Source organism: Marmota marmota, unplaced genomic scaffold, assembly GCF_001458135.2.
Source record: "Marmota marmota marmota unplaced genomic scaffold, marMar, whole genome shotgun sequence".
Classification (NCBI taxonomy): Eukaryota; Metazoa; Chordata; class Mammalia; order Rodentia; family Sciuridae; genus Marmota; species Marmota marmota.
Window position 1 is genome coordinate 433,820 of NW_026000022.1, and position 24,421 is coordinate 458,240.

The 24,421-nt window shown below is 44.2% G+C and overlaps 1 protein-coding gene and 1 pseudogene across 2 annotated transcripts in view; one reads left to right on the top strand and one right to left on the bottom strand.

Annotated features, from left to right (window-relative positions):
• The window catches only part of Nck2 (NCK adaptor protein 2), a 146,310-nt gene that overhangs the window by 10,070 nt on the left and 111,819 nt on the right, over positions 1-24,421 (bottom strand). For both annotated transcript variants that reach the window (XM_048810463.1, XM_015505004.2), the window contains exon 4: positions 6,800-7,521. In XM_048810463.1, the coding sequence (XP_048666420.1) occupies positions 6,800-7,521 (722 nt within the window). The remainder of the gene's footprint in view (positions 1-6,799; positions 7,522-24,421) is intronic.
• On the top strand, positions 20,745-21,325 carry LOC107158535 (annotated as a pseudogene).

Below are 24,421 nucleotides of genomic sequence, written 5' to 3' on the forward strand. Positions count from 1 at the left end.
AACGCCCCAGAGCTAACTGCAACCATTCGGTGAGCCAGTTTACCCCTACTCACCTGAGGTCTGAGTTTCAGGAACACACTGCTGTCTGTTCTGTTTACTATATTTACTGCACCCACCCTCAATACAAGTAAAAGCAGAGTGAGTACTACAGGCTGAATACCCTCACTGGAATACTGAAGACCAGGAATTCCACATGTACAGATATCTGCACACACATAAGAAGAATCTTGGGCTGGGGATGTGGCTCAAGCTGTAACGCGCTCGCCTGGCATGCGCGGGGCCGCTGGGTTCAATCCTCAGCACCACATATAAAAATAAAGATGTTGTGTCCACCGAAAACTGAAAAATAAATACTAAAAAAATTCTCTCTATCCCCTCTGTCTCAAAGAAAAGAAAAAAAGAAAAAAGAAGAATCTTGGAGATGGAACACCAAATTCATTTCTGTTGCATATACACCCTAGACACAAAGCCTGGAGATAATTTTCACACACACACACACACATTTATGTATGTATTTTTTGGCACTGGCATTGAGACTTCAAGTGGTTATGTGAGGAAGGGCAAGGAACTTTTTCATTTGTCACCCTGTCACTGCTCAAAAATTATCAGACTTTGGATTTCTGGGTTAGGGATGTTTAACCTGGGTTTATTTCTTTTACATATAATAGAGCACAAATAAAACTCAATCCAAAAATTTTCATAGGAAAGGATGGTTTTAAGGTCAAAGTCTTCAAATTCTCAGGTGTATTCTGCATTACTAAAAGGCCAGTTCCTCTCTGCCTGCTCCTTACGTGTGATTTTAGTCCCAGTGTGTGAAGATGACAGGCAACTCCACCCAGGACTAGCATATCCAGGCCTCCGGAGAAAGACCACTGGCCCAGAAGAAACCACAAATAACATACTCATCAGGTTTGCCACTGATTACATCCGAAGAACTCACCATTAAGTGAGACTCATGGCTTCTTTAATAGGTGGTGTTTCAGTAGTGAGTACTGAAGAGCTAGTGGGACTGAGGGGCAGGGGTCTGTCTCTAAGGGTCTGGCTCACCTGAGCATCCAGTGAAGGAAACAGGCGATGAGCAGTGAACTCCTGAAAGAGTCCACACTAAATGATCTTACAGAGCCTTCCACTTTTAAGATTAAATGGGTTAAAAGTTAGAAAAGTAGAAAAATTCAGGCTTAAAACTTCTCTTTGGTATGGGCAAAAAGCCTGACGATTAAAAATAACTTGCTAGCCACACCACTTTGGAAAAGCAGTGTGGAGATTCCTCAGAAAACTTTGAATGGAACCAACATTTGACCCAGCTATCCCACTCCTCGGTCTATACCCAAAGGACTTAAAATCAGCACACTATAGTGACACAGCCACACCAATGTTTACAGCAGCTGAATACACAATAGCTAAACTGTGGAACCAACCTAGATGCCCTTCCATAGATGAATGGACAAAGAAACTAGTATATAGACACAATGGAATATTACTCAGCATTAAAAGAGAGTAAAATTATGGCATTTGCAGGTAAATGGATGGAGTTGGAGTATTATGCTAAGTGAAGTAAGCCAATCCCAAAAAACTAAAGGCTGAATGTTTTCTCTGATTAGTGGATGCTGATCTATGATGGGGGTGGGGGGCAAGGGAAGCATGGAGGAACTTTGGATTGGGCAAAGGGGAGGGTAGGGAGGAGTTATGAGGATAGGAAAGATGGTGGACTGAGATGTACATCATTACCCCAGGTACATGTATGATTGCACGAATGGTGCGTCTTTACACTGTGTACAACCAGAGAATTAAAATGTTGTGCTCCATTTGTGTACAATGAATTGAAATGCATTCCGCTGTCACGTACAACTAAGAAGAACAAATAAAAAAAATTTTTAAAAATAATAACTTGCTAGCCAGGTGCGGTGGCACACTCCTGTAAGCCCAGTGGCTTGGGAGGTTGAGACAGATGGATCATGAGTCCAAAACCAGCCTCAGCAACGGCAAGGTGCTAAGCAACTCAGTGAGCCCTAGCTATCTCTAACAATTAAACACAAAATTGGGCTGCGGATGTGGCTCAGTGGTTGATGCCCCTGAGTTCAATCTCCTGTACCCCTCTGCCCCCCCCCAAAACTTGGTATCTTTCAAACAAGAGAGATGCAAGATACGACAGGCACTGCTCACAGTAATCTGCTCTTCTTAACATTAACTCAGGTGTGAGGAAACACCTAGAGGTCCCAGTGCCAATTCCCAGGCCAGGGGGACTGATTAGTAGGTCACTGAAGGGCTTCACCCAATTGCATCTCATCTGCTGAGCTGGCCTGGGAGCAGCTTACACTTTGCTCTGGCAATTGAGCTCTTTCCAATTCTCCAAAAGAAAATATAGATGATAGTTTGTTTTCAAACTCAAAAGAGTAAAAAGAAAAGTTACAAGAAAAAACATTTCGGGAGATGAGTTCCACTCAACAAGAGCTAACAGTCCTACCCAAAATTAAACCTTAAGAAAGTTATAATTTTCACCTTTAAACATTTTTTAAACAATTCTTAGAAATGTAGTATTGTGCAGAAATTGTCTTTTAGTTAACTATTATAAACATGTATAAAACCATTAAGAATGTAAAATAGCAACCAGAGGTTTTCAAAATGTGGTCCCCAGACCTTAAAACTGCTATAAAAAAAGTATAAGCCATTGAGAATGTAAGTGTGGCCCTCAGACCAGCAGCAGTGTCACCACGGAAATGCATCCAAAATGCAAATTCTCGGGCCCAGACCTTCTGAATCAGGAATGCTGTAGGTGGGCCCTGGAAATCTGTTTTAACAAGCCTCCGAGGGATTCAGACACATACTACAGTGTGTGAATCACTGTTTATAGATGGATTATGAAACTGTGTTCAGCAATGATTTCCATAAGAAATCTTAAAACTAGAGCAAGAAACTCTTCTAATTCTTTTATTTCCTGGTCAAGTAATATTAAGAGGTTTAAATAATAAGAGGAACAAAAGGCCCATCTATTTTTTGTATGGACAATACATGTTACATTTTCCTAAGCAAGACAGTTTTTCTTTTCTGAAACAAACTTGTTGTGTGACCCCCCCACCCCCCAAAAAGGTATCTAAATACTTACTGTAGGCATGACACACACAAGGGAAAACCCACCTTCCTCAGGATGTCAAGTCTTACACAGGGACAGGACCTCCTAAACCTTCAGCTGAAGCTATTCAGCACATGACCTTGGTCAGCTCTGTACCTTTTCAGACCTCATCTTACATGTGACCTGTCACTTTCTCAACCACCTTTGCAAGGATGAGAGATGTAGTAACTGAGAAAACTAAATACAGCTCACACAGCTGGCCAGAAATCAAGTTTATTGTGAGTACAGCTTCCTAATGGTATCCAAAGAATCCATGTGGACATGTATGTAAGGTGAGTGTACGGGGCAGGGGGGATATCTGAATTTTCTAAATTCAAGAGGTTTAGTTCACAGGTAGAGGTCAGATAATTAAATTAAATCTGAGGAAGAAACAATATTTCATCCCCTTTAGCTGCTAAGGAGAAATGGTGGCTGGAGATGGGAGAGGAGAATCAGAGGAAAAGAGGCCGAAACGAATACTAGCTGGTAGGTGTGGAGGTTCAGGTTGGGAAGGAGTCCAGCAGGTGTGCTTGGTCCTTCATTCCTTGATGAATGCAATGAACCTTGCACCTTCCGGACACTGGATAGACAGCACAGATATGGCAAACTTCTTCCCTTGTTTTTTTCTGAAGTATGCACCTCTCTCCTCAAAAAGCAGACTTCTTAGTGCTCAGAGATGGCTATATTTTTGTTCTTCAGAGGAGAAAAATCGTAGCCACTTTAAAATGTTAAATGTCTTCAATCAAGGGTCTAGCTCCTGTATATTTGCAATCTCTCAGGAAACATTTGCAAATGATACACATCCTGAAGATGGGCTCCACCAAATTATGCTTTTCAGGGGTCAAGAAACACCCTTGAAAGGAAGTCCCTGGCCAAAGATTACAAGGAAGAAACAGGAAATGATATGTAGATATGTGCCTATGAGTTCTACAGGAAGTCTGAGCCCCTTAGACACCCTGTTGTCCCCACATACTTTGACAGGCAATTATGTCACATGATGAACCAGGCTGCAAAACATAGGCTACCCCTGAGAAGAGCTGAAATGACAGGAAAATAAAATAAAAGAGAGAGAGAGAGAGAGAGAGAAGGGAGGAGGGAGGAGGAGGGGAAGCAAAAGGAGGTAGTAGAAGACAGAAAATGAACAAGAGGGGATTTGTCTACTTGTCCAACAGGAAAGATCTTCCGCAGTTGCAGATGACCGCCGAGAACAGTCCTAGTTATAAACAAGAAATGCAGCAAAACTGGCCTATTCTGTCAGCAGTAAGGAAGCAACACGCCTTAGAGCCCCTGCAGCATCCCCTTGGCACGAGGCATGCATGCTAACAGCCGAAAGCAGGACGTGTTACAGCACGAATCATGAGGACAGGCTGACCTGCAGAACACAGGGAACTGCAGGCCAGGAAAGAGCTGCCCCATAGGCAGAGCTGATACAAGTCCCAGCGGAGCCTCGGCCCGTTCACAATCAGGGTGTGCTACCTCAGTTTCCTAAGGCAGAGGTAAAAAATCTGGGAAGGTGTCTATAAAAAGAGTTCGAACAAAATGTGAACAATCTGTACTTCCATTATTTAGATAAAGTTTGCTTGTTCTCTAAAAAATGTGAGATGGACAAGGCAGTGGGGTATATTCAAGTTCTGAGAAGGAACCTGGATAATACATGTCCCTCCTTATCAAAAAGGAATTTGTCCTGCAGTCGGATGGTGATGACTACCTGTATGCATTCCACAGAACAGCAACAGTCTCTCTGAGGCCCAGCAACCCTGGAGGACACTTTTCTCACCCACCCTCTTTCTCAAGACTTCCCTACGCACAAAGAACAGGGAAGGGGACCAGTGCTTCTGCACTGTGAGCTTTCTTTTGCTCCCCTCCCTTCCAAGAAGCCTCTTCAGACTCAGCTCAGGGATTTATGTTCTGACTCTGAGAAGCACTCTGGATGCAGCCCTTTACATTGGAATAGATTTTTGAGAATTTTCTTCTCTAAGTTTTTGCTCCACAGTTAGAAACACTGCTGTCCTTAATTTCCTGAAGGCCTTGAACATGATCTTAAGGGAGCCAGGCACAGAGCTTGCGTCGCGTGAGGACAATTTCATGTGATGTCTTGCCAGAAATGATAAACCATGGCAGCTTGATAAGCAAATCTCAGAGTTCAGATTTCAGATTTCAGAAGTAGTTCGACTTTCAGCCTGCCTGTCCAAGCACTTCTAAGGCCACAGCTGACCCTGCAGAGATGCTGACACCATAAACGGGTCTGATTTCCACCACCAGGATGCCCCTTCTGCTTCAAAGGACAGATCACAGTTGCTCCTCTCTCTGAAGGACTATGAACTGTTCTCAGATCAGTCCCAGGAGTTGTGGATGTGCACACACTATGGTATTAACCTATTCAGAGGATAATCATAGCTGAGTGTACACACGTACACACACACACACACACACCTTATGGCTTACATTTAAAAGAGGAAACCGAAGTCTGCTAGAACCAGTAAAACTCGAATACACTGGACACTATGCTCAAAACTCTTGTTTGGTGAGTCTTATTATATAGAAGGTATATTTAGAAAGATGTCTACAAAAGCAGTTAAGTCTTTCCATAAGTGCACACAAGTAGTCTCCCTTGTATGGTGAAAATGGTCTGGTCCTTCCAGGCAGGCCCACCCCAAACAAAAACCCCCAATCTGCTGCCTGTTGGAAGTGGATCTGCTGCCACTAGGCAGGTGGCTTCATCCATTAGGTTCCCTTCACACCCACAAAACTCATCTCAGTCAAGCACTGCAGTTTTCTTTTTGATTCAGCTTGTAAGTGCCTTAAAAGCTTTTCAGAGATGAGCTCGGTGCCACTGCCTGCAGCAGAGATGACCTTGGGATTATATGCTTTACAAAGAAAAACTAATCGACCAACTAAAGGCTTCTCCAGAAACCAGGTGCCTGTCATGCAGAGAACACTCTGAGTGCTTTGGACCCAGACAGCTCCAAACTAAGTCAATCACCAGGCCCTTTTTCATGAGCAGAATGGAAAACTGGTAGAGAAAAGCATGTCTGAGTCTCTAAAATAGAAAAAGGGGAAAAACAACTTTCATGAACTAAAACCCACTTTACTGACCCTCCCATCTCCAAGACAGCAAGTGGTTACCCGGGACAGATAGTACAGCGAACACAGGTTTACAAAAACTGTGAGTAGCGAACCTTATACCAAATCATATCCATTCTGCTTAATATGAAGCCTCAAACACCCTTTTCTATTTCAGGGACATTCACATGCTTTGAAAAGGGAATGGCTCACAGGAGTTTTACTGTGCAACCTACATAGAGCAGTCCTCCTCTGGTGGGGGCATTTTCCAAAACCTATGGATTCTTGAAATCTCGGGTGGTACTGAGGCCTGCTACGCCTGTTTTTTCCTATATGAGATAAAGTTTAACTTGTATATAACAGAGCTGAGATAAAGTTTAACTTGTATGTTAAGCATGGTAAGAGATTACTAACCAACAGTAATACTGATCAATTATAACAGTGCGCTATAATAAAAGTTAACTTAAGACTTATGAATAGTTTATTTCCAGAATTTTTTGGGAAGCATTTTCTGACCTCCGTGGACAGTGGGTAACTGAAACCGGGGATAAGGGTGACTACGGTACCTTTACTGTTTTCTCCTGGAGCTGCCCAGGCCGGGCAGAGCCTGCAGCGGAGGGCACTTACCGAGGACTCGCTGTCTCTAATGAGGAAGTCGCCCTCCACGCCCCGCTCGTTGAGGGCGCACTCAGCCTGGTGCCGCGTCACGTTGCCGTAGTACCATTCCCGGCCTGCGAAGCGCCCGCTGGACGAGGGCCCAGTGTAGCTGATCTGCGGGGCGTGCGAAGGGTGCAGGGCTGGCCCGTCATTGAGGACCACCACGTAGTTTTTGGGGACCAGGCCGACCTGACCCCGGGCGTTTTTGCATTTCCACCACTCTGGGTCGTTCTCGGGCTTCTCGATCACCTCCATGGTCTCTCCTTTATCAAAGTTGAGCTCCTCCTCGGTGACGGAGCTGAAGGGGTACAGCGTCTGCACCACGTGCAGCACCCGGGCACCCTGGCCGTTGCTCAGGGAGGCGCCCTTCCGAAGGCTCAGGAAGCTCGGGGACTCGGCGGCAGCCTCGTCTGCCTCCTCCAGCACATAGTTGGAGGGGAACCAGCCAATCTGCCCGTTGAAGCTGCCCCGCCACCAGCCGTCACTGCATTTCTCCATGACGGTGACGCGCGAGCCCTTTACCAGGGACAGCTCGTCCTCCCTCTCGGCCACGTAGGCGAACTTGACAAAGGCAGGGATGTTGAGGTCATAGATGCGGTCAGCGCCACTGCCATTGGAGGGGTATTCGGCGTCCGTGCTGGGCGTCGGCGATGCATCCCTGGCGCTCGGCTTCCTGCGGGTCTTGCCGAGGCCTGTGGAGACACAGCAAGGGCTCAGTGGGCACCAACTCCTACTCTACAGCCTCGGGTGCACCGCCCTGTGCCGGTACATCAGGAGGCAGCATATGGACTGTTGCAAATGACAAAGACCATCTGAAAAATAAAATGCTGACAGCTGCATGGTGAAGATGAGACTTAACTAGAACTGACCTACCCTTTACACATTAAAAAATGCGGGAGTACCTCTAACAAAAGATAACAATAAACACCCTGGAAAGCTTCGTTTAACTCTGAAAGGACTATTCAGTTTTACAGAAACCCTGGACTTGTCAGAGGGAAAAATAAGGTATAAATGTAGGCACAGATGAAACGTTTTCTGCATTCTTGTCAGGCAGGAAGTGGACTGAATGATCTAAATTTAAAGACCCATTCCAACTCTACCTGGGTCAAGTCTCAGTCCGCAGAACTTGCAGTCTCTAGCCTGCATCCCCTCCTCTCCACTCCTGGGCCAATCTGTCTTCCCAGGCTGCCTGGTGGCATGCTGGCCCTTCTGAGCAGACACCCAGAGACTTCTTTTATTCCCCTTCTATACTTTGTCTTCTCTCAAAACAGTGGCCTAGTTTCCCAGTGTTGAGTTGAATTAGAAAAAATTAGCTGATGTGTTAAATTGGAAGCAGAATTTTTCATACTGTGGTTCAAAGCCCACAGGTGGGTCACTGAATTTTTGACTGAATGGGTTGCAACCAGCTTGCAGGTATATACTGGGTTTAAGGGAATAAAACAGAAAATCTCCAAGTGCATCAAAAATAGGACAAGGTTGGTTTCCTTAGCCACATGTGTGAATCAGTGTCAACTTGCAATGAGAAACATATTCCTTTCTGTGAGGAAAAAAGTGTGAAAAGCCCGAGGGAAAAAATGTTTTAAACTAATCAAAATGCACAGAATTCCAGAACATTCTAGGGGAAGAAAGCATAGTGGTCCCTGGAGCTGGGGACAAACCATAAACCCAGGGAGGGCTGGCCTTGTGTCTCAGCTTTTCCTGAGATATGGCTGCAGGCTCACCAGTCCTGTTCAACCCTTAGTCAAGGTATAGGTTTTGATGGTATGGAAACTACAGGCATTTAAGGTTACCTTTTTCCCTCCAAAATGTTACCAAAGGATTTTAATGGGTAGCTTATCTCCCTCTCCTTTTATTCCTTAGCCTGAAGTAAAGACAGGCTGTTCTTAAGGACTAATTTTCCTTCCACCACATTGCTGGGGCAGGAGGTCAAAAAAGTTAAAAGTTGTCTAGTGAGCATCCTCAGCTGTGCAGACTGGGGCTGCTGCCCCAATAGCAGGCAGCCCAGGCCTGAGATCCTGCAGCCCTGGACACAAGCCCAGCTCAGAGCCCGGAGGCATGTGGGAAGACATGGTCACTCACATGGGATTTAAAGTAAATACACCAATTCATTTGAACTAATGGGTGTTTGCTGCTTCACAGACAGTAAAGGGTGAGCAACTCTAATGCAACAATCTGAAACCCAAAGTGCTCCAAATTCTGAAGCTTAGCATCAATAACATGCCACAAGCAGAAAATTCCTCACCTGACCTCATGTGATGGGTCAGTAAAAATGCACACACTAAAAAATATCGTATAAAATGTTCTCCAGGTCATGGTATAAGTTGTACATAAAGTACAAATAAATTGTGTGTTTAGTCCTATCTGCAAGATATCTCATTATGTAGATACAAATATTCCAAAATCCAAAATAAATCCTAAATCCAAAACACTTTTGGTCCCAAGAATTTCAGATATGGAATACTTAAATTTCTGCCCAGAAGACAGCACTGCCAGAAGCTCATCAAACAGGAAATAAAGACCCTCACCAAAGAGCAGGCTGAAAGAGCATGACCAAGCAGAGCAGCATATAACTTTTATAGATATCAAAAATGTCAAGAAATAACATTTAGAGCCAGAAACAGTGGGCCATCCCTGTAATCCCAGCTACTTGGAGGGGCTGAGGCAGAAGAGTCACAAGTTTGAGTCTAGCCACAGCAACTTAGCAAGACCCTATCTCAGAATAAAATAAAAAGGGAGGAGGGTGTAGCTCAGTGGTAAAGCACCCCTGGGTTCAATCCCCCAAGCACTGCAAAGAAAAAAATAAATAGGAATATTATTTTAATAAATTTTGTCAAATGTGTGACTCATAAAAATGACTGGAGGAAAGTCTTGAGAGAACAAGTTTCAGAGTACACATCAGGACAGAAAGATAGAGGAGCCCGGACAAGGAGAAAAAAACAATACAGACACTGGCCAGTGCAGTACGTCTTTGAAGATACTTCAAAATTGACTTGTTGATTATGCTACTTCACTGCTTTGTTTCAAATCAAAATAATTTAATTTGGCCACTGGTGACTCTGAATGAAGACAGTCATACTTCCTGCCCTCCTAGAGCTCATGAAGACTAGAACACTCTACATATCAAACATGTGAAGCAAAAACCTGTCTGGCTCCAATGTGACCTTACAGTCTTTGAGCCCCTTTTAAGGTAACTGGAATGACTGCCAGCGCAGCCCTGGAAAGAATCCTGAGGCCAACACGTAGCAGTTGTGTGCTCTTGATCAGATTACTTATTAAACCTCTGCCTTTGTTTCCTTAACTCTAAAAAGGGGACAGCAATGGTCCTGCTGTCTTAGTCTGCTTGGGCCGCCATAACAAAGTGCCACACTCTGGGCAGCTCACTGTTCTGGAAGCTAAACATCCAAGATCAAGGTGCTGGAAGGATTGGTTTCTTCTCTCCTTGGATGGTAGAGTGCATCCTCACAGGGTCGTCCCTATGCATGTGACTGAGTCCTCATCTTTTCTTATAGACCAGTCACAATGGATTAGAGCCTACCTTAATGATCTTGACTCAATTACCCCTTTTAAAGTCCCTGTCTCTACAGCCACATTCCAAAGTACTGGGGATTAGGATTTCAACACGTGAATCTCGGGGAGGGGGTATACAATTCAGCCCATCACAGGTATCTAAGTTCTAAGGATGTACATGAAACACACGAACTATTCTATTAAAATAATATTATTATCTGTACTAACAAGTTGGAACTTTGAATCTCTTTTTTTTCTCAGAACAATATTGCACCAAAAGACAGCCCAAGTTCTCTTTACAGACTCTGGGCCATGATCGCATTGGTGCCAGATGGCCACCAAGATAGAAGGCATTCCTGCCAGGCGTTTGGCACATGGAATCGGACATTCTCCCATGGCAGGATGCCATATGTAGCTACTGGTGCAGTGAAATTCAAGAGGCAGCAGCTGTCTGGGGATAGAAATTGACATTATCTGAGTCCTCACGACAGTCCTGGGATGAGGTCATTTTCTGTAGATGAGAAAACTGAGGCTGAAAGAGGTCAGGGAACCAGCTGAATGCACCAGCCAATAAAGAGATACAGACCCGTGTACCCAATAATGAGCCTATTTAATCCATAATAGTCAAGATGCACAGCTGTCGGAGCTGGTGTATAGCATGTTTTCTATAGAAAATGCTCCCAAGACTGTGAATTGGAGTGTCAAGGTCCTGTCCCCCTCCATAACCACTTCCCTGCCCAAGCAGAGATGTTTCCTCTGATTCTGGGAAACAAAAGAGTCCCTGTGTCCCCAGGTGGGAGTGAGCTGAGATTCAGTATTTGGAATAAGAGATGTGTGTGAGTCACAGGTGGGAGCCCTGGAATAGCAGGGAGGCCTCCTGGGAGGGGCTGGAGGGGTGGGTGCTGGGTGGGCAGTGTGTGAGTGGGGCAAAGTCTTGGGCTACTGAGAAAAGGAATCCCTTTTTTTCTTGCAGTCTTCTCCTTACCCTAATCCTGCCCAATGGCCAGAGCCAGGGTCATCTGGAACAGAAGGGACCAGACCCTTCATGCTGGCAAAGCAAGATGTAGTTTGCTCCACCCTCCCCACTGCTGAGGATGCTGGAGGAACACAACAAAGCAGCTTCCTGGGGGAGGAAGTGGCAGAGGTGGTTGAGCAATGACCCAGGGACAAGAGGAGAAAGGCGAATACTCCAATAGTGAGGGTGGCCTTCCTTTCTGTATGATGATAACTGTGTAAACTGCAAGATGAGCGGCAGGCCAGCCTGCAAGCGCATGACCTATGTGGGACCAGGCTACGGGGGCTCGGTGACTCCCTGTCACTCTTCTTCACCTGGAGCTGGAACTTAGCCTGCCTGTGTGTCTTATAGACGGGGACAGTGCTGCTGACCATGTGAACATGGGGGAGTAAAATTCAGCCCAGCACTAGACCTGAGTCCCTGGACTGCACCCAGGGGCCTAGGCGCCAGTGAATGGCTCTAATTTGAAGGCAAACCTGTGACCTTGAAGGTAAAGAGGGAGCATGGGAATTCCACTGTTTCTTCACTTTCTCTCTTGTGTTTTTCCTGAGCATCTGCTTCACCTCTGTTCTTTCACTGAAATCCTATCATTTACTTCTTCTAGTTGTAATGGAAGCACAATTCGAACTCCAATGTGGTTTTCATTTTAACAAGGTACCATGACATTTTTCCTCCCTCAATTTGATATATGTGCTCAACAAGAGAGGCAAGCCCTCACACCCAATCCTCACTCAGTCCACGCTTACCGACCAGAACACACCAAAAGTAACCCCAATGTGGCCTCATGAGAGCTTCTAACCAGCCTTTATGTACACTTCATGTGAGGAGAACAAGTGCATCCCAGGGCTGTCTGTAGCAAACTGCCTACTTTGGGCCCAATGATGAGTTCCTGATGCAGCCTTGGCCCAGGATGGATGGACCACAAACATGTGCTTCAGGCAGAACCACTGTCTCTGTACGTGAGCCCTCGCCCAAGAGAACACCCAGATAGCCCAATGCCTGCCATCTGTGTACTTACCCAGGCGTGGGGTACACTAATGTTCTAGCCAGACATTAGGTGAGAATTAAAAGGATATGTTCTTCTTTCAAGTCTCACTTTGGCCAGAAAATCCCACTGTACAGAATTCACCAGTATGTGAGCATTTGGTTGGGGGTGTCCCTGCAACATGCTTTAGTAAATTGTATTATGGATGAGAATGTCTAGAATGTGACCGTTATCAAATCTTCCTAATTGCCGGCAAGCTGTGTGTAGGTCAGGAGAAGTGACATTTTATTTTTTCAAAGTAATGACTTTATATATGGCTTGCTCAATAATGTATAAGCCACAACACCTCTGCATGAAAAAAGAACAAAGAAAGAATGGATATCACTGTGAAAAAACAAAACAGAAAATAGCAAGATTCTGTTTCCTGGGGCATGTGCTCTACAGCGAGCAGGATTTTAATGCCTACATTAAAGATTAGGCTCAGACACAACCTCAATCTCCTTAAACTGATCATCATAAAATTACAGTGTTGGGCTGGGAGTGCAGCTCAGTGGTAAGAGTGCTTTATAACATGCGTGAAATCAGGGGTTTAATCCTTAGAACCAAATTTTTTTTTTAAAAAAACTAGAGTGTTTAAGATGGAGAAGAAATTCCACTGTGTTACCCTGATCTGTTCAGGCGGCTCTACACCACAGAGTGGGTGGCCTATAAAAAACCGGAAGTTTTCCCCCAGTTCTGGAGGCTGGGGGGTCTAAGATCAAGGTCCTGACAGATTTGGTGTCTGGTGAGGGCCCCTTCCTGTGACCTCACATGGTGAAGGGGGAGAGAGTCTTTCTGGAGCCTCTTTGTGAGGGTTCCACTCTCAATGACTAATAGTCTTCCAAAGGCTTTACCTCCTAATATCACCACATTGGTGGTTTAGATTTCAACATGTGAATCCGGGGGACACAAAAACATGCAGACCAGAGCAGCTTGGCTAGAGCTTTCCAGGCTGCTGCTGTGGAGACTGGGCACTGGGGTCTCAGGTATGTATTGCCAGGAGATCCGGTACCCACATTTCTTCACCTCAAGCAGTTGCAATGGTGTTTGCATGCAGGATCCTGGGTGGGAAGGTGATCAACCAAGTGCTCTGCAGATGAGACAGGTGACAAAGCCTTAGAAGGGCCAGCCTGAGCAAAGTAGCTGACTAAGATGAGTGGGGTTTGTGGCCAGGGAAGGGTGTGATCAAGCTGCTTAACACATCCACCACTGAAGCCATCACACACAAGACCAGCCTCAATTTGTGCAATGACTTTATCCATGTTTAATACTATTACTATTACTAATAAAATAATGTGCACTACAGGAATGATATTTCTTGCTCTACGAGCAGACAGATGGCAGCATTTTAAGTGGCAAGTAGTGGAGATGCATTAAAAGGTAAACTACACTATACTGCTTTTGTGATGATTTTTCTGGCATTGGGCTATTAGATCTTTGATCCTGAGTTACATTTTTTATTGACAATAATAAGTACATTTTAACTTTGCCGAATAAAATTACATACATTAAAGATTGAGTTCTAATAAAAGCTTGAACATGTCATACATTATTAATGTTAGCAATTTTAAAGTCAAAATCTTTTATATACTCCTCCGAAGATGAAGGGATGTTATAACAGACGCCTTTAAAACCTGCTCTGTCATCTTCCAGCTGGAGTTCTGGAGATTCAAGATAAAACATCAAATGAATTTGATAGTTCGGAAATATATTCAAGCCAATTCATTTAGACAAAGTGCACTCAGGTTTTAAGAGCTCTATAGCAAAATCATTTAACTTCCGCTACTAATCAGATCTGTAATGTCAACCAGGTTTAACTAGAAACTTACTTGTTCTTAATATACTATTTATATTGAGTTATGATTAGAGGTTGATCTGTGGGGATTTCCTCCCTTCAGGGTAAGGACTTACTTGTAAAGCCAACCAATAATAATAATAATAACAATAATAATAATGATAATAATAGTTGTTATTATTATTATTATTATTATTATTATTATTATTATTAGTTCTACAGTGCTGGGATTGAACCCCAAACCTTGTGCATGCAAGGCAAGCACTCTACCAACTGAGCTATATTCCTAACCCCCCAACCCCAAATTATAAAAAGCCTTTATTATCAAATGCCAAGAAGATTTGACTAAGATACAAAGTGACCAAAGCAAATTTTCACATAAGTGTTAGGATATACTCAATGTTTGGCTTCTAATAGCCTTTCGTGTTGATTTGTGTATAGTTTTCCAGGTATGCTAGTAAGATCAGTTTCCACTTATTTAGAGAGTATCCAGTCTAAAAATTCATCATTAAAATATGAGAATTAGTAAAAAGACAAAACTCAAATTTACTAAACACTTGGGGACTTTTAGACAGGGTGACCATGTCAGATTATTGCAGTGATTCTGCTGCTTTACTCTGGCCAGCACCCTTCATTGCTTCTCTTGTTAAACAAAACTCATCTCTTCCAAGGGTCTTGTTCCACCTGGCTTACCATCCACATGTGCCTTTTCCACCCCTGCTGGGCCCAGAGATACCCAAGACTCCTGTGAGGTCCCAGCACTCTTGGGACCATGCCACAGTCAAGGGGAAAATACTGTCCCCTGGAGGCCATGTCAAGAAAGACTAGGGGCGGGGGTGGGAGGCTGCTAGGGTTGTGATTCAGCGGTAGAGTGCATGCCTAGCACGTGTGAGACCCTGGGTTCAATCCTCAGTACCACATAGAAATAAATTAAATAAAGGTATTGTGTCCAACTACAGCCAAAAACATAAATATTAAAAAAAAAATGAAAAAACAAAAAAAGAAAAGAAAGAATGACAGGGCAGATGTGAGCAGAATAAAGCCCGAGAAAAACAGGACCCACACTATGAACAGACCCCCCTGAATCCAAAACATTTCCAATGATGTGAGCTTACTTTAATTTTTTTTTTCTTTAGCTACATTTGGCTAACTTTTGGCCCCTCAACTAAGAGCCCTTAAAAAATAAATCTACCCCTCACACACCCTCACTTTCTTCCCTGCCATCTTCCTAAAGGTCCAGCCTTTTGACTCCCACTTGAAAAGGGGTTTTCTATGGGTAAGTTGAAAAGGGCATGGCACTTGTTTTGGGCTACCCAGCTTGGGTGAGGGAGTGAGGGTGAGTGGCAGCAGGATGGGATGATGCTCACTCATGGAATCCATGAGCTGAGGGCATGGATGGGGCACGTGTTTCCTAGGCTCAGAGGATCTTGGGTGTAAAGGATTTACTGCAAGGGCTGTCTTGTGATGCTGAGTGGCCCCAGTCACCAGGCCTCACCCACCCATGCAGTCCAACTCTAGTGTCTTGTGATTCTCAGGTCTGGCTGCAGATGGGCACCAATGAATTCACCATGGCCAGTAGCTTAGGTACCAGCTGTCAGAGAAATGCCAACAGTGCCTCAAGAAAGTGGGACAGGCTCTTTGATACAAACTAATTTCAAACAAAGTCAAATTCAAGTCAAAATGGACTCACAAACAAAAGCTATCAATTTCTTCTGTCACAGAAATGCTCAAGGATGTCACTAACTGCTTGCTTACAAGGCAGTGGGAAGAGGGATGTGGAAGGAAAAGGATGCTTTCCTGGCAATCAGGCCAGGATACCAGATACATCTGGCCTGGCTCAACTCATCTGCAGCCGTCACTGGGGGTAGGCAGAGGACACTCAGATGCTCAGTGTTTGCACCCTGAAAAGAACATTCTGACTGTAGTCACTGCCCAAATAATATGAGCTTAGGCAAGAGACAAGGGGACAAGTTCACTTTTTCTGAGGTTTCCGCAAACTATCAGAGTCTTTCTTAATAATGAATGGCACTTGAGGGGCAAACTCTGTCTGACTATAGCTGACCTCCCATGCCTTCTGAAGCACTGTGCTAGATACAGCCAAGAATTCAAGGAGACTCCAAGCTGTGCCTTTCCTCTTCCTTTCTTCCCTATGCTCTTAAGAATGACCTATTTGTTCATTTATTGCACTGAGTCTTAGATAAATCTTGAAGAAAATGGCCCCCTAACCCTACAAACCTCATGCACTAGTGCAAGAAAGTCCTTTTCACACACACCCAATTTCCAGGTGACCAACTGTAACAAGTGTAATAAGGAAAAGAGGTCTGGCAGGTCCTCGAAGCATGTGAATTTTGAGTCTGCAGAATGCAGAGGAGCCTGATGAGGACAGAAGTGCACATGGCAGAGAAGGTAGCTGTGGTGCTATGAGCAGGACTTGGAGATGCTCCAAAATATAAGGGAGGCCCCAGGGTGCCGTGTGGAGATTGAGAGCATAGGACACAGACTGGGCTGGCAAGGGCAGAAGCATGGGAAGCTGGCTCCAGAGGCAGCTTAGAAACTGCAGAGAGGAGACCAGGCACAGCAGGAGCAAGAGAGTCCAGATGAGGCTGGTAAAACCAAAACAAAAGCCTGTCCATCAACATTCTCTTCCAAGTGTCCTGCTAGCAGGAGCTACTCTCTACCTGGCACTGTGGACTCGCCAATAGAAACGGATATGCTTAAAGGAGAAACTATAAACTCCAAACCACTGCAGACCCAGAGTACCAAGTGCACCCCACCACCCTCCTGGGTCTTCAATGTCTCTTTGGGCACCAACTTCACACACAAAATCCTGATGATCCTCCAATCCTCACCTTATGGTCGCTAAGGACCACAGAGTCTCATCCACACTTTCTTAAGTCTGAACAGCAAGAGGGGAGAGTAAACTCTTTGATAGTCAGAATGTGCTACAAACAAAGGAGATGACGAGTTGGGTAAGAACTTGGCCCAGTAACTTTTGTTCCCCCAGTAAGTTAATTCCAGCTTTTACAAATGAAAACCAACCATGTTTTCCAGATGCAGAATGGATTCCCATCTCCCTGAGTAGATGGCAGGTGGCACAGCTGTGGGGAAGTGCCCTGGGTACATGAGCAGGGAGACAGTGTCTTGAGGAAAGCACAGGTCTTTCTTCCACAGCAAAGGAGAGTTCACCCGGCAACCTGCTGAGCATCCAGACCTATAAATAGCACTAAACTGAGTTATGGGATGCCCCTTGAGGGACTGACCTCATATAAAGGTCATTCTCCCACGGGCCCTTGCAGTAGCCGCCTCACTTCACTGTGTGTCTCTCCTCCCACAAGATCACCTGTTGTCACTGTTGTGGCCTCAGGGCCCAGCAGGGAACAGGCTTCAATAAATGCCTGCTCAATTAATGAACTCCACTTCCAGTCTCATCACTGTGATCTCACACACATTCACCAGTCTTTCCACACTGGTGTGTAACAATAGTAGCCATAGCATTAATAGGTAGATCATCACCTCCTGCACACAACACACGAACCTCCCCCTGCAACTATTTCTTCTAGACCCTACTGCCTGCTGGTGAGGGTGGGAAGGTGCTGGGCTGTCTGATGGCTCCACGGTACACTAATACCCAATCCATCTCCATGTTCTCCATTCTCCACTTCAGCTAGAGATTTACTTTTATTATTTCAAGGTATATGCACCCTACAGTGAAACATCCTAGTGACTGCCATTATCCCCAAGTTCAGGGAGAGGGTACCAAAGGCCAAGAGAAGACACCTTTCCCAACAGGTAGACACATCTAGAGACAGAGGTATTGGGGCAAAGGCCTACCCAGGGCCCCACCCTCATCACCATGACACAGGGTCCCCATGTCCAAGTCTCATAATATGAATTTCCATCCTTGGTGATAAGAAATCTCATTTCTTTGTGAGCAGACAGACAAATAATATGACTGAATATTTAAGATTGAAAACAAACAAAAAAATGGTTTAGAAATGTTAAGATTTTTCTCACAAATGTGAAAGTCAAACAGTAACACAGATGCCAAGGAAAATAACTTAAAAGTTTTTTGCATTATAATTTTTAATTAAAAATACATATTTAGTACCTCTCAACACATATACTGGATCCAGGAGCATGAGCATTTTTGAATATGCAAAAGGGTGTACAAGACGTGACACGGATTAGATGTGACATTCTGAAGCATGACTTCAAGTGTCAATCCACCAGCAAAAGTTTAGCACGCATGCAATTTTTCAAGACCACACCTGCTATATAAAGTGAAGTGCGACAAATATAAACAAGTACAGGGACAGCACGTTCATGGCGGAAGAGGCAGGTGGCAATGGCTGGCAAAAACCCAGCTGAACTGTACTTCAGCTGACTTTCTCAGACCCCGCTGGGAACCTGGCTTCCACGCCCTGCAGTTCCTGACCTCTGGAATGCTACAGCATCTCTCTTTATACACTTGTCTTCCCTAACACAGGATGTGGGCAGCAGTGTGGCGTTGTCAGGAGGGAGTGACAGCTGAGGAAAGTACTTAGACCAGTGAATGGCATACAGCAGGAACACAAATGACAGCTGCCACTGTCAGCAATAGATCAGCTAACTGTTACGGTAAGGGCAGAGGAGGATCCAGTGGAAGACAGAATAGGTGGGCTTTCTCTTTTTGGGGGGTTGGGTGGATGGGTACTGGGGATTGAACCGGGCACCTAAATACTGAGCTACATCCCCAGCCCCTTTTCCATATTTCATTTAGAGACAAGGTTTTGCTAAGTTGCTTAGTGCTTTGCTAAGTTGCTGAGGCTGGCTTTGAACTTCCGATTCTCCTGTCTCAGCCTCCCCAGCCACTGGGTATATAGGTGTGCACCACCGTGCCTGGTGACATGGGCTTTATTGACAGAGGTGTGTATGCATTTGTTTTGTCCTTAAAATGCTCCTTGGAGACAGGTCTCACCTCCTCCTGATCTTGGAGTCAGGGGTAGCTAAGATACAAGGCTGTCTGTGAATGTCACAGAGCGAATGCTCAGTCAACACAACACAGGTCTTAGTGGAGGGAATAAACCAGTCCAATTGCCCAAGCAAAGGTGGGCAGGAGAGCTTGATGGCTCTCTTGCTGCTTTGGATTAGGTGGACAAAGGTGACAGATGCCAAGTCCTCTGGAACTCCTGGGGCTTCCTACCTGCTGCTTTGATGCACCTGGGCTCCTGCCTCAAAGCTCTGGTGGCCTGTGGTGGACCGTGTCCAGCCTGGGGCATGAAGGGCCTGCTCCTGGCTTTGCTGTGACTGACTGCAGCACTGGCCTAGGCCAACTGCCTGACTTCCACAGAAAAGCACTGGAGGGGACGACTGCAGGGCCTGTTCCAGAATCCAACAGATTGTGCAGACCACTGAATAGACTTCACTTTTAAAACCTGACTATGTATACTCGAAAGAAAAAAAAAAACACCACAAGGGAATCAAGTGGTCCTTCAGGGCATCACATAGCCAACTTCTGCCACTACTGAGTTTTTCTTATCAGCACACCCGGCTACACATTACAGATGTGATCAACTTGAATTAGTAACGACTAATTGACAATGACCGCATGTTTACTATTATTTGTGCTCTAATTACAAATGCCCACTTGTAAATTTTATAAGCTGACCAATCAACTGCTATCTAGGTCCCTTAAAATGGAAGGAATTAAAGGCCATATGTTAAGCAAGATATGACAAACTCAGGAGGTCAAGAGTCACGTGTCTTCTCTCAGGTATGCAAGCTAGAGGGGAAAAGGAAAAGGAGGAGGTGGCGGCGGGGATCTCATGAAAATCAAAGGGAGATCAGTAGAGGAAAGAGACCCGGGATGAATGTGGGGAGGGAGGGGGTGTGCTGGGGAACGACTGGCCAAATTATATTATTATATAGTGTGCACGTATAAATATGTAACAACAAATCCCATCATCATGTATAACTATAATGCACCAATAAAAAAATGTGGAAAGAGGAAAAAAAATACAAATACAAAAGCAAGCAAGATTCTTGCAAACAGCCTGCCTGCTTCCTTGAAGAAAACGCAGGTGGCTTCAAACCTCAAAACCTCACAAGGAGCTGCCCTCCACGTGGCTTCAAAGGCAGGGAGAACACAGGACAGCCTGGGTGCATTCACACAACCCCTGAATTCAAAAGCAGAGAAGGAGCAGCTAAAGCATCTTGGAGAAACAAACTTCTGGACACAAGGTGACACTTGAGAACATACAGGATGACATGGAGAACAACTCCCAGCCCCACCTACTCAGGCCAAAGTCCATCCAGCCCTTCCCCATGTGGGCCAACAGGAATCCTTGAATGCCCCCTGCACTCCCCTACAGAGAGCAGTGTGAGCACAAGGCAGGGGACTGAACAGGACAAGGGCCACCAGCATGAGCTGGGTGAGGCCTGGCTCCAATGCGAGGGTCTCCAGGGTCTCCTAGTTATCACTGAGCACTATGCCAGTCAACAATGCCCCTCAGAAGCCTTATGTCTGGAACAGACATTAAAACGGAGTAAAGGAACATTTTAGATATATGGACAAAACCTAGCCCAGTTGGACCTGGACCAGTTGGTTTTGTGCAGTACAATCCTGTTTATCTATGAAATGCAGCTAACATATCAGCTGGACCTATTTCCTGAATGCAGAGTGACTCTTCTGTTATTTAAAGATGTAAAAAATGCTGGAGACTTGAGGAAAAAGGCCATGGAAGGCACCATTAATGGTGCACTGATAAATCCTTCAGTGATTGTTGATCCTTTTCAGATACTTGTGGCAGCAAATAGAGCAGTTCACCTCTACAAACTGGGAAAAATGAAGAACTCTGTTTACTGAAATTATTTTCAACCTTTCCCCAAACAACACTATTTCAGAGGCTTTGAAAAAATTTGGTATCTCAGCAGATAATACTTCAATTTTAATTGTTTACGTTGAAGAGGGAGAAAAACAAGTAAATAAAAAATACCTAATATTTCAAGTAGAAGGTCACCAGATTTCTCTGAAAAATCTTTCTGAAATAACGAATATTTCTGAAGTCAAAAAGATATATAAAGTGTCTTCAGAAGAAAAAAAGATTGGGACATTATTGGGTGGTATCATTAGTAGAATGTCAACAAAAGATGTTTTATAAAATGTTAGAAATATTAACAGAAGGGGCTGGGATGTGGCTCAAGCCGTATCGCGCTCGCCTGGCGTGCATGCGGCCCGGGTTCGATCCTCAGCACCACATACAAACAAAGATGTTGTGTCTGCCGAAAGCTAATAAATAAGTATTAAAAAAAATTTAAAAAAAAAAAAAAGAAATATTAACAGAAATTTTCAGCTTTAAAGAAAGCATTGATTTTTCTTTCCTGATTATAAAATTAAAATATGTTCATAATGGAAAAAAAAATTTTTTTTGAACCTAGGACCTTGTGAATGCTGGGCAAGTGCTCCACTACTGAGCTATCCTTCTAGCCCTATAATTTTTTTTTTTTTTAATCACAGAATGAGCTTTAAAAAAAAAAACCCTCATAATCCTATCAGTTTTACTAATACTGTTACTATTCTTGTTGTCTTCTAGTCTTCTATTTGTATTCAAACATTTTATTTTTTATATAATGGAAATAAAAATTGACAACACTTAAAAAAAAAATGAACAAAACCTAAAAAGGTGGTAGCGGGGTGCCATATGGGGAAACAGAAACATGTTAAGAAGATTTCACCGGCACTCCCAGGCTGAACTTTTGGTGTAAAATCCTGAATTCTAAAATCTGAGTAACTCTTTAGTGAGGAAGGGCATTCTTTTGTTCTTTAAAAAGCTGAAGAAGACTGAGATGATAAGAAGCGATCGATCAAGATGCTAGTCATTGGGAAATATAGTCATCCCACAGTATCCTCAGAGGATGGTTCTGGGATTTCCCCCATGGACACCAAATCCTAGGATGCTCAAGGCCCCTATATAATAGGGCCTGGTGTTTGAAAAGATGGCTTTTGATACCTAATTCGATATTAAGTGCTGTGTCAATAATTGTTATACTCTGTTGTTTAGGGCATCATGCCATGAGAAAAAGAAGCAATTTTTTTCCAGACTCTTTTCAGTACAGAAGCAATTTTTTTCCAGACTCTTTTCAATCTTCTTGCAGTTGCTGGAATCCATAGGTGTGAGATCTGCTGGCACGTGGGCCCACTGTACTTGATTTGACCTTCTGCCCTTGTCAGGATACCAGGGGTTATCACCCGGACTAGTGCCCACTGGCACTACTGGACACACAAGTTTGGGTTTCACACACCCCACAATCAACCCCACACCTGCTTCTCATGGTTTTATAAGGTATGGACTCCCACCCGGGCCCCCACTTCTCACAGTCTCTTCTGGCTTTTTTGCCCCATTAGTAATTTCTTTCAAAACAATCTGTCTCTATTTTCTCTCTAATTATCCACCCACTAATCTGTTGTGAGTTGTTTTACATTTTTGGTTTTAAATACTTGAAAGCTTATTATATACAAAAACAAATTCGGGTTTATTTTGGGTGGCTGGCACAAGGCCACTATTGAAGTTTCCATAGTGTTCTGCAATACACGTGACAGCCCGTTTCTACTGTGAACAATCTCACAAGACAGAATGGTAATGAACTCTAAATTATGATACAGTATATTTAATTCATGTTCACACAATGGTAGATTATGCAATAGAAAGGGAAAAAGTAAACCTGAGGTGTTAAGTGCAACTCTGAGAAGCCAGAGTCCCTGTCTTCATGTGCTGAAGAGACAATAAAACAATCTTCAGGAGAAGCTGAACATCTGACACAGAATTAAGATACTGGAATTTTTTCTTCCATAAATACAAACTTTTCAAGGAGAAGAGTTGGCTTCCCAGCAAGTGCCAGGATCAAGCATCCTGTAAAAATCCAGGTATTCTCTGGACTAACTACAGTAACTGTCAATATTGATAACAGTCATCTGTAATGTGGTCCAGCCGATATACGTGCCCATACACTGGGAAAACAGACACAAATGTTAACTGCACTAATTTCTTTTTTTGGGGGGGTACCAGGGATTGAACTCAGGGGCACTCCACCACTGAGCCACATCCCAGCCCTATTTTGTATTTTATCTAGAGACAGGGTCTCACTGAGTTGCTCAGTGCCTCGCCATTGGTGAGCCTGGCTTTGTACTCATGATCCTTCTGCCTCCCAAGATTACAGGCATGTGTGATTGTACCCGGCTAACTGCATTTATTTCTGAGTGATGAGGTTACAAGAGATTCACTTTCTTTTTTATGCTTTTCCATATATTCCAATTTTTTTTTGCAAGTATGTCTGTCTTTAAGGCAAGGGACACCTGATAGTTTTGTAAAACAAAGGCATTTCAAAGACTATGATCCTGGGAAATGCCTGTTTGCAAAAACTTATATCATGAAAAGAAGTCAAGAAGGGCAAAGATGGCTGAGATACTAGGTGTGCACCATCGGTACACACGTGTCTTGAACTGCCTGGATCCAAATCCGATCATGAAAAAGGAGGTGTGTCCCTGGGACACCCAGCTTCTGAGTCATCTGAATGAATGGCCCCTGCTCACCTCAGCAATAAAGAACCAGGCATCGTTATTAATAAATGAATCCCTTGGGCCAGGATTCACGCTCACCGAAGGGGCTGTTCTCAAGCATTTTCCAGGCTGTGGAAGGGCCACAAATAATCAACTACACAGGTGAGGGCCAGGGAGTGACTGAGTTTGTTGATGTCAATGTCATGCAGGAACCAACAAAGTAGGTGCTATATGTCTCCTTCCTCCCCTAATCTGAATCCCCAATTCCTGAGACTAAACAACAGGGGTTGAAGTCTGCCCAATCTGGGTTCAAGTTTCAACCCCCTCACATACTGTGCTATGTTCCTGGGTACATTACTTAATTCTCGAGTCTCAATTTTATTACATGAAAGCAAGGTTACTATTATGTGCCTTTTAGAGTTATAGTGAAGAAGTGTGTGCGTGGGAACCTGGAGCAGTGTCTGATACAAATTCAGTGCTCAGAAGGAACAGATTCTTGCTGTCCATTTATTGGGAAATGCATGCAAACCCCATTGGGGGATTTGGCCAGGGCTTTTCTGCTTGTAGGAGCTTTTGCTTTGTTTTGGGGTGGGGGCCCACATACTCCTTGGTGAGGACACAGATGTTATCTTCAGGTCTCTCGTGGGCCTTCATGCAGGGGAGGCAGCACGGATGGCTTTTGACCAACCAGCTCTTCCCTCCTGTCTGGCTCTTCA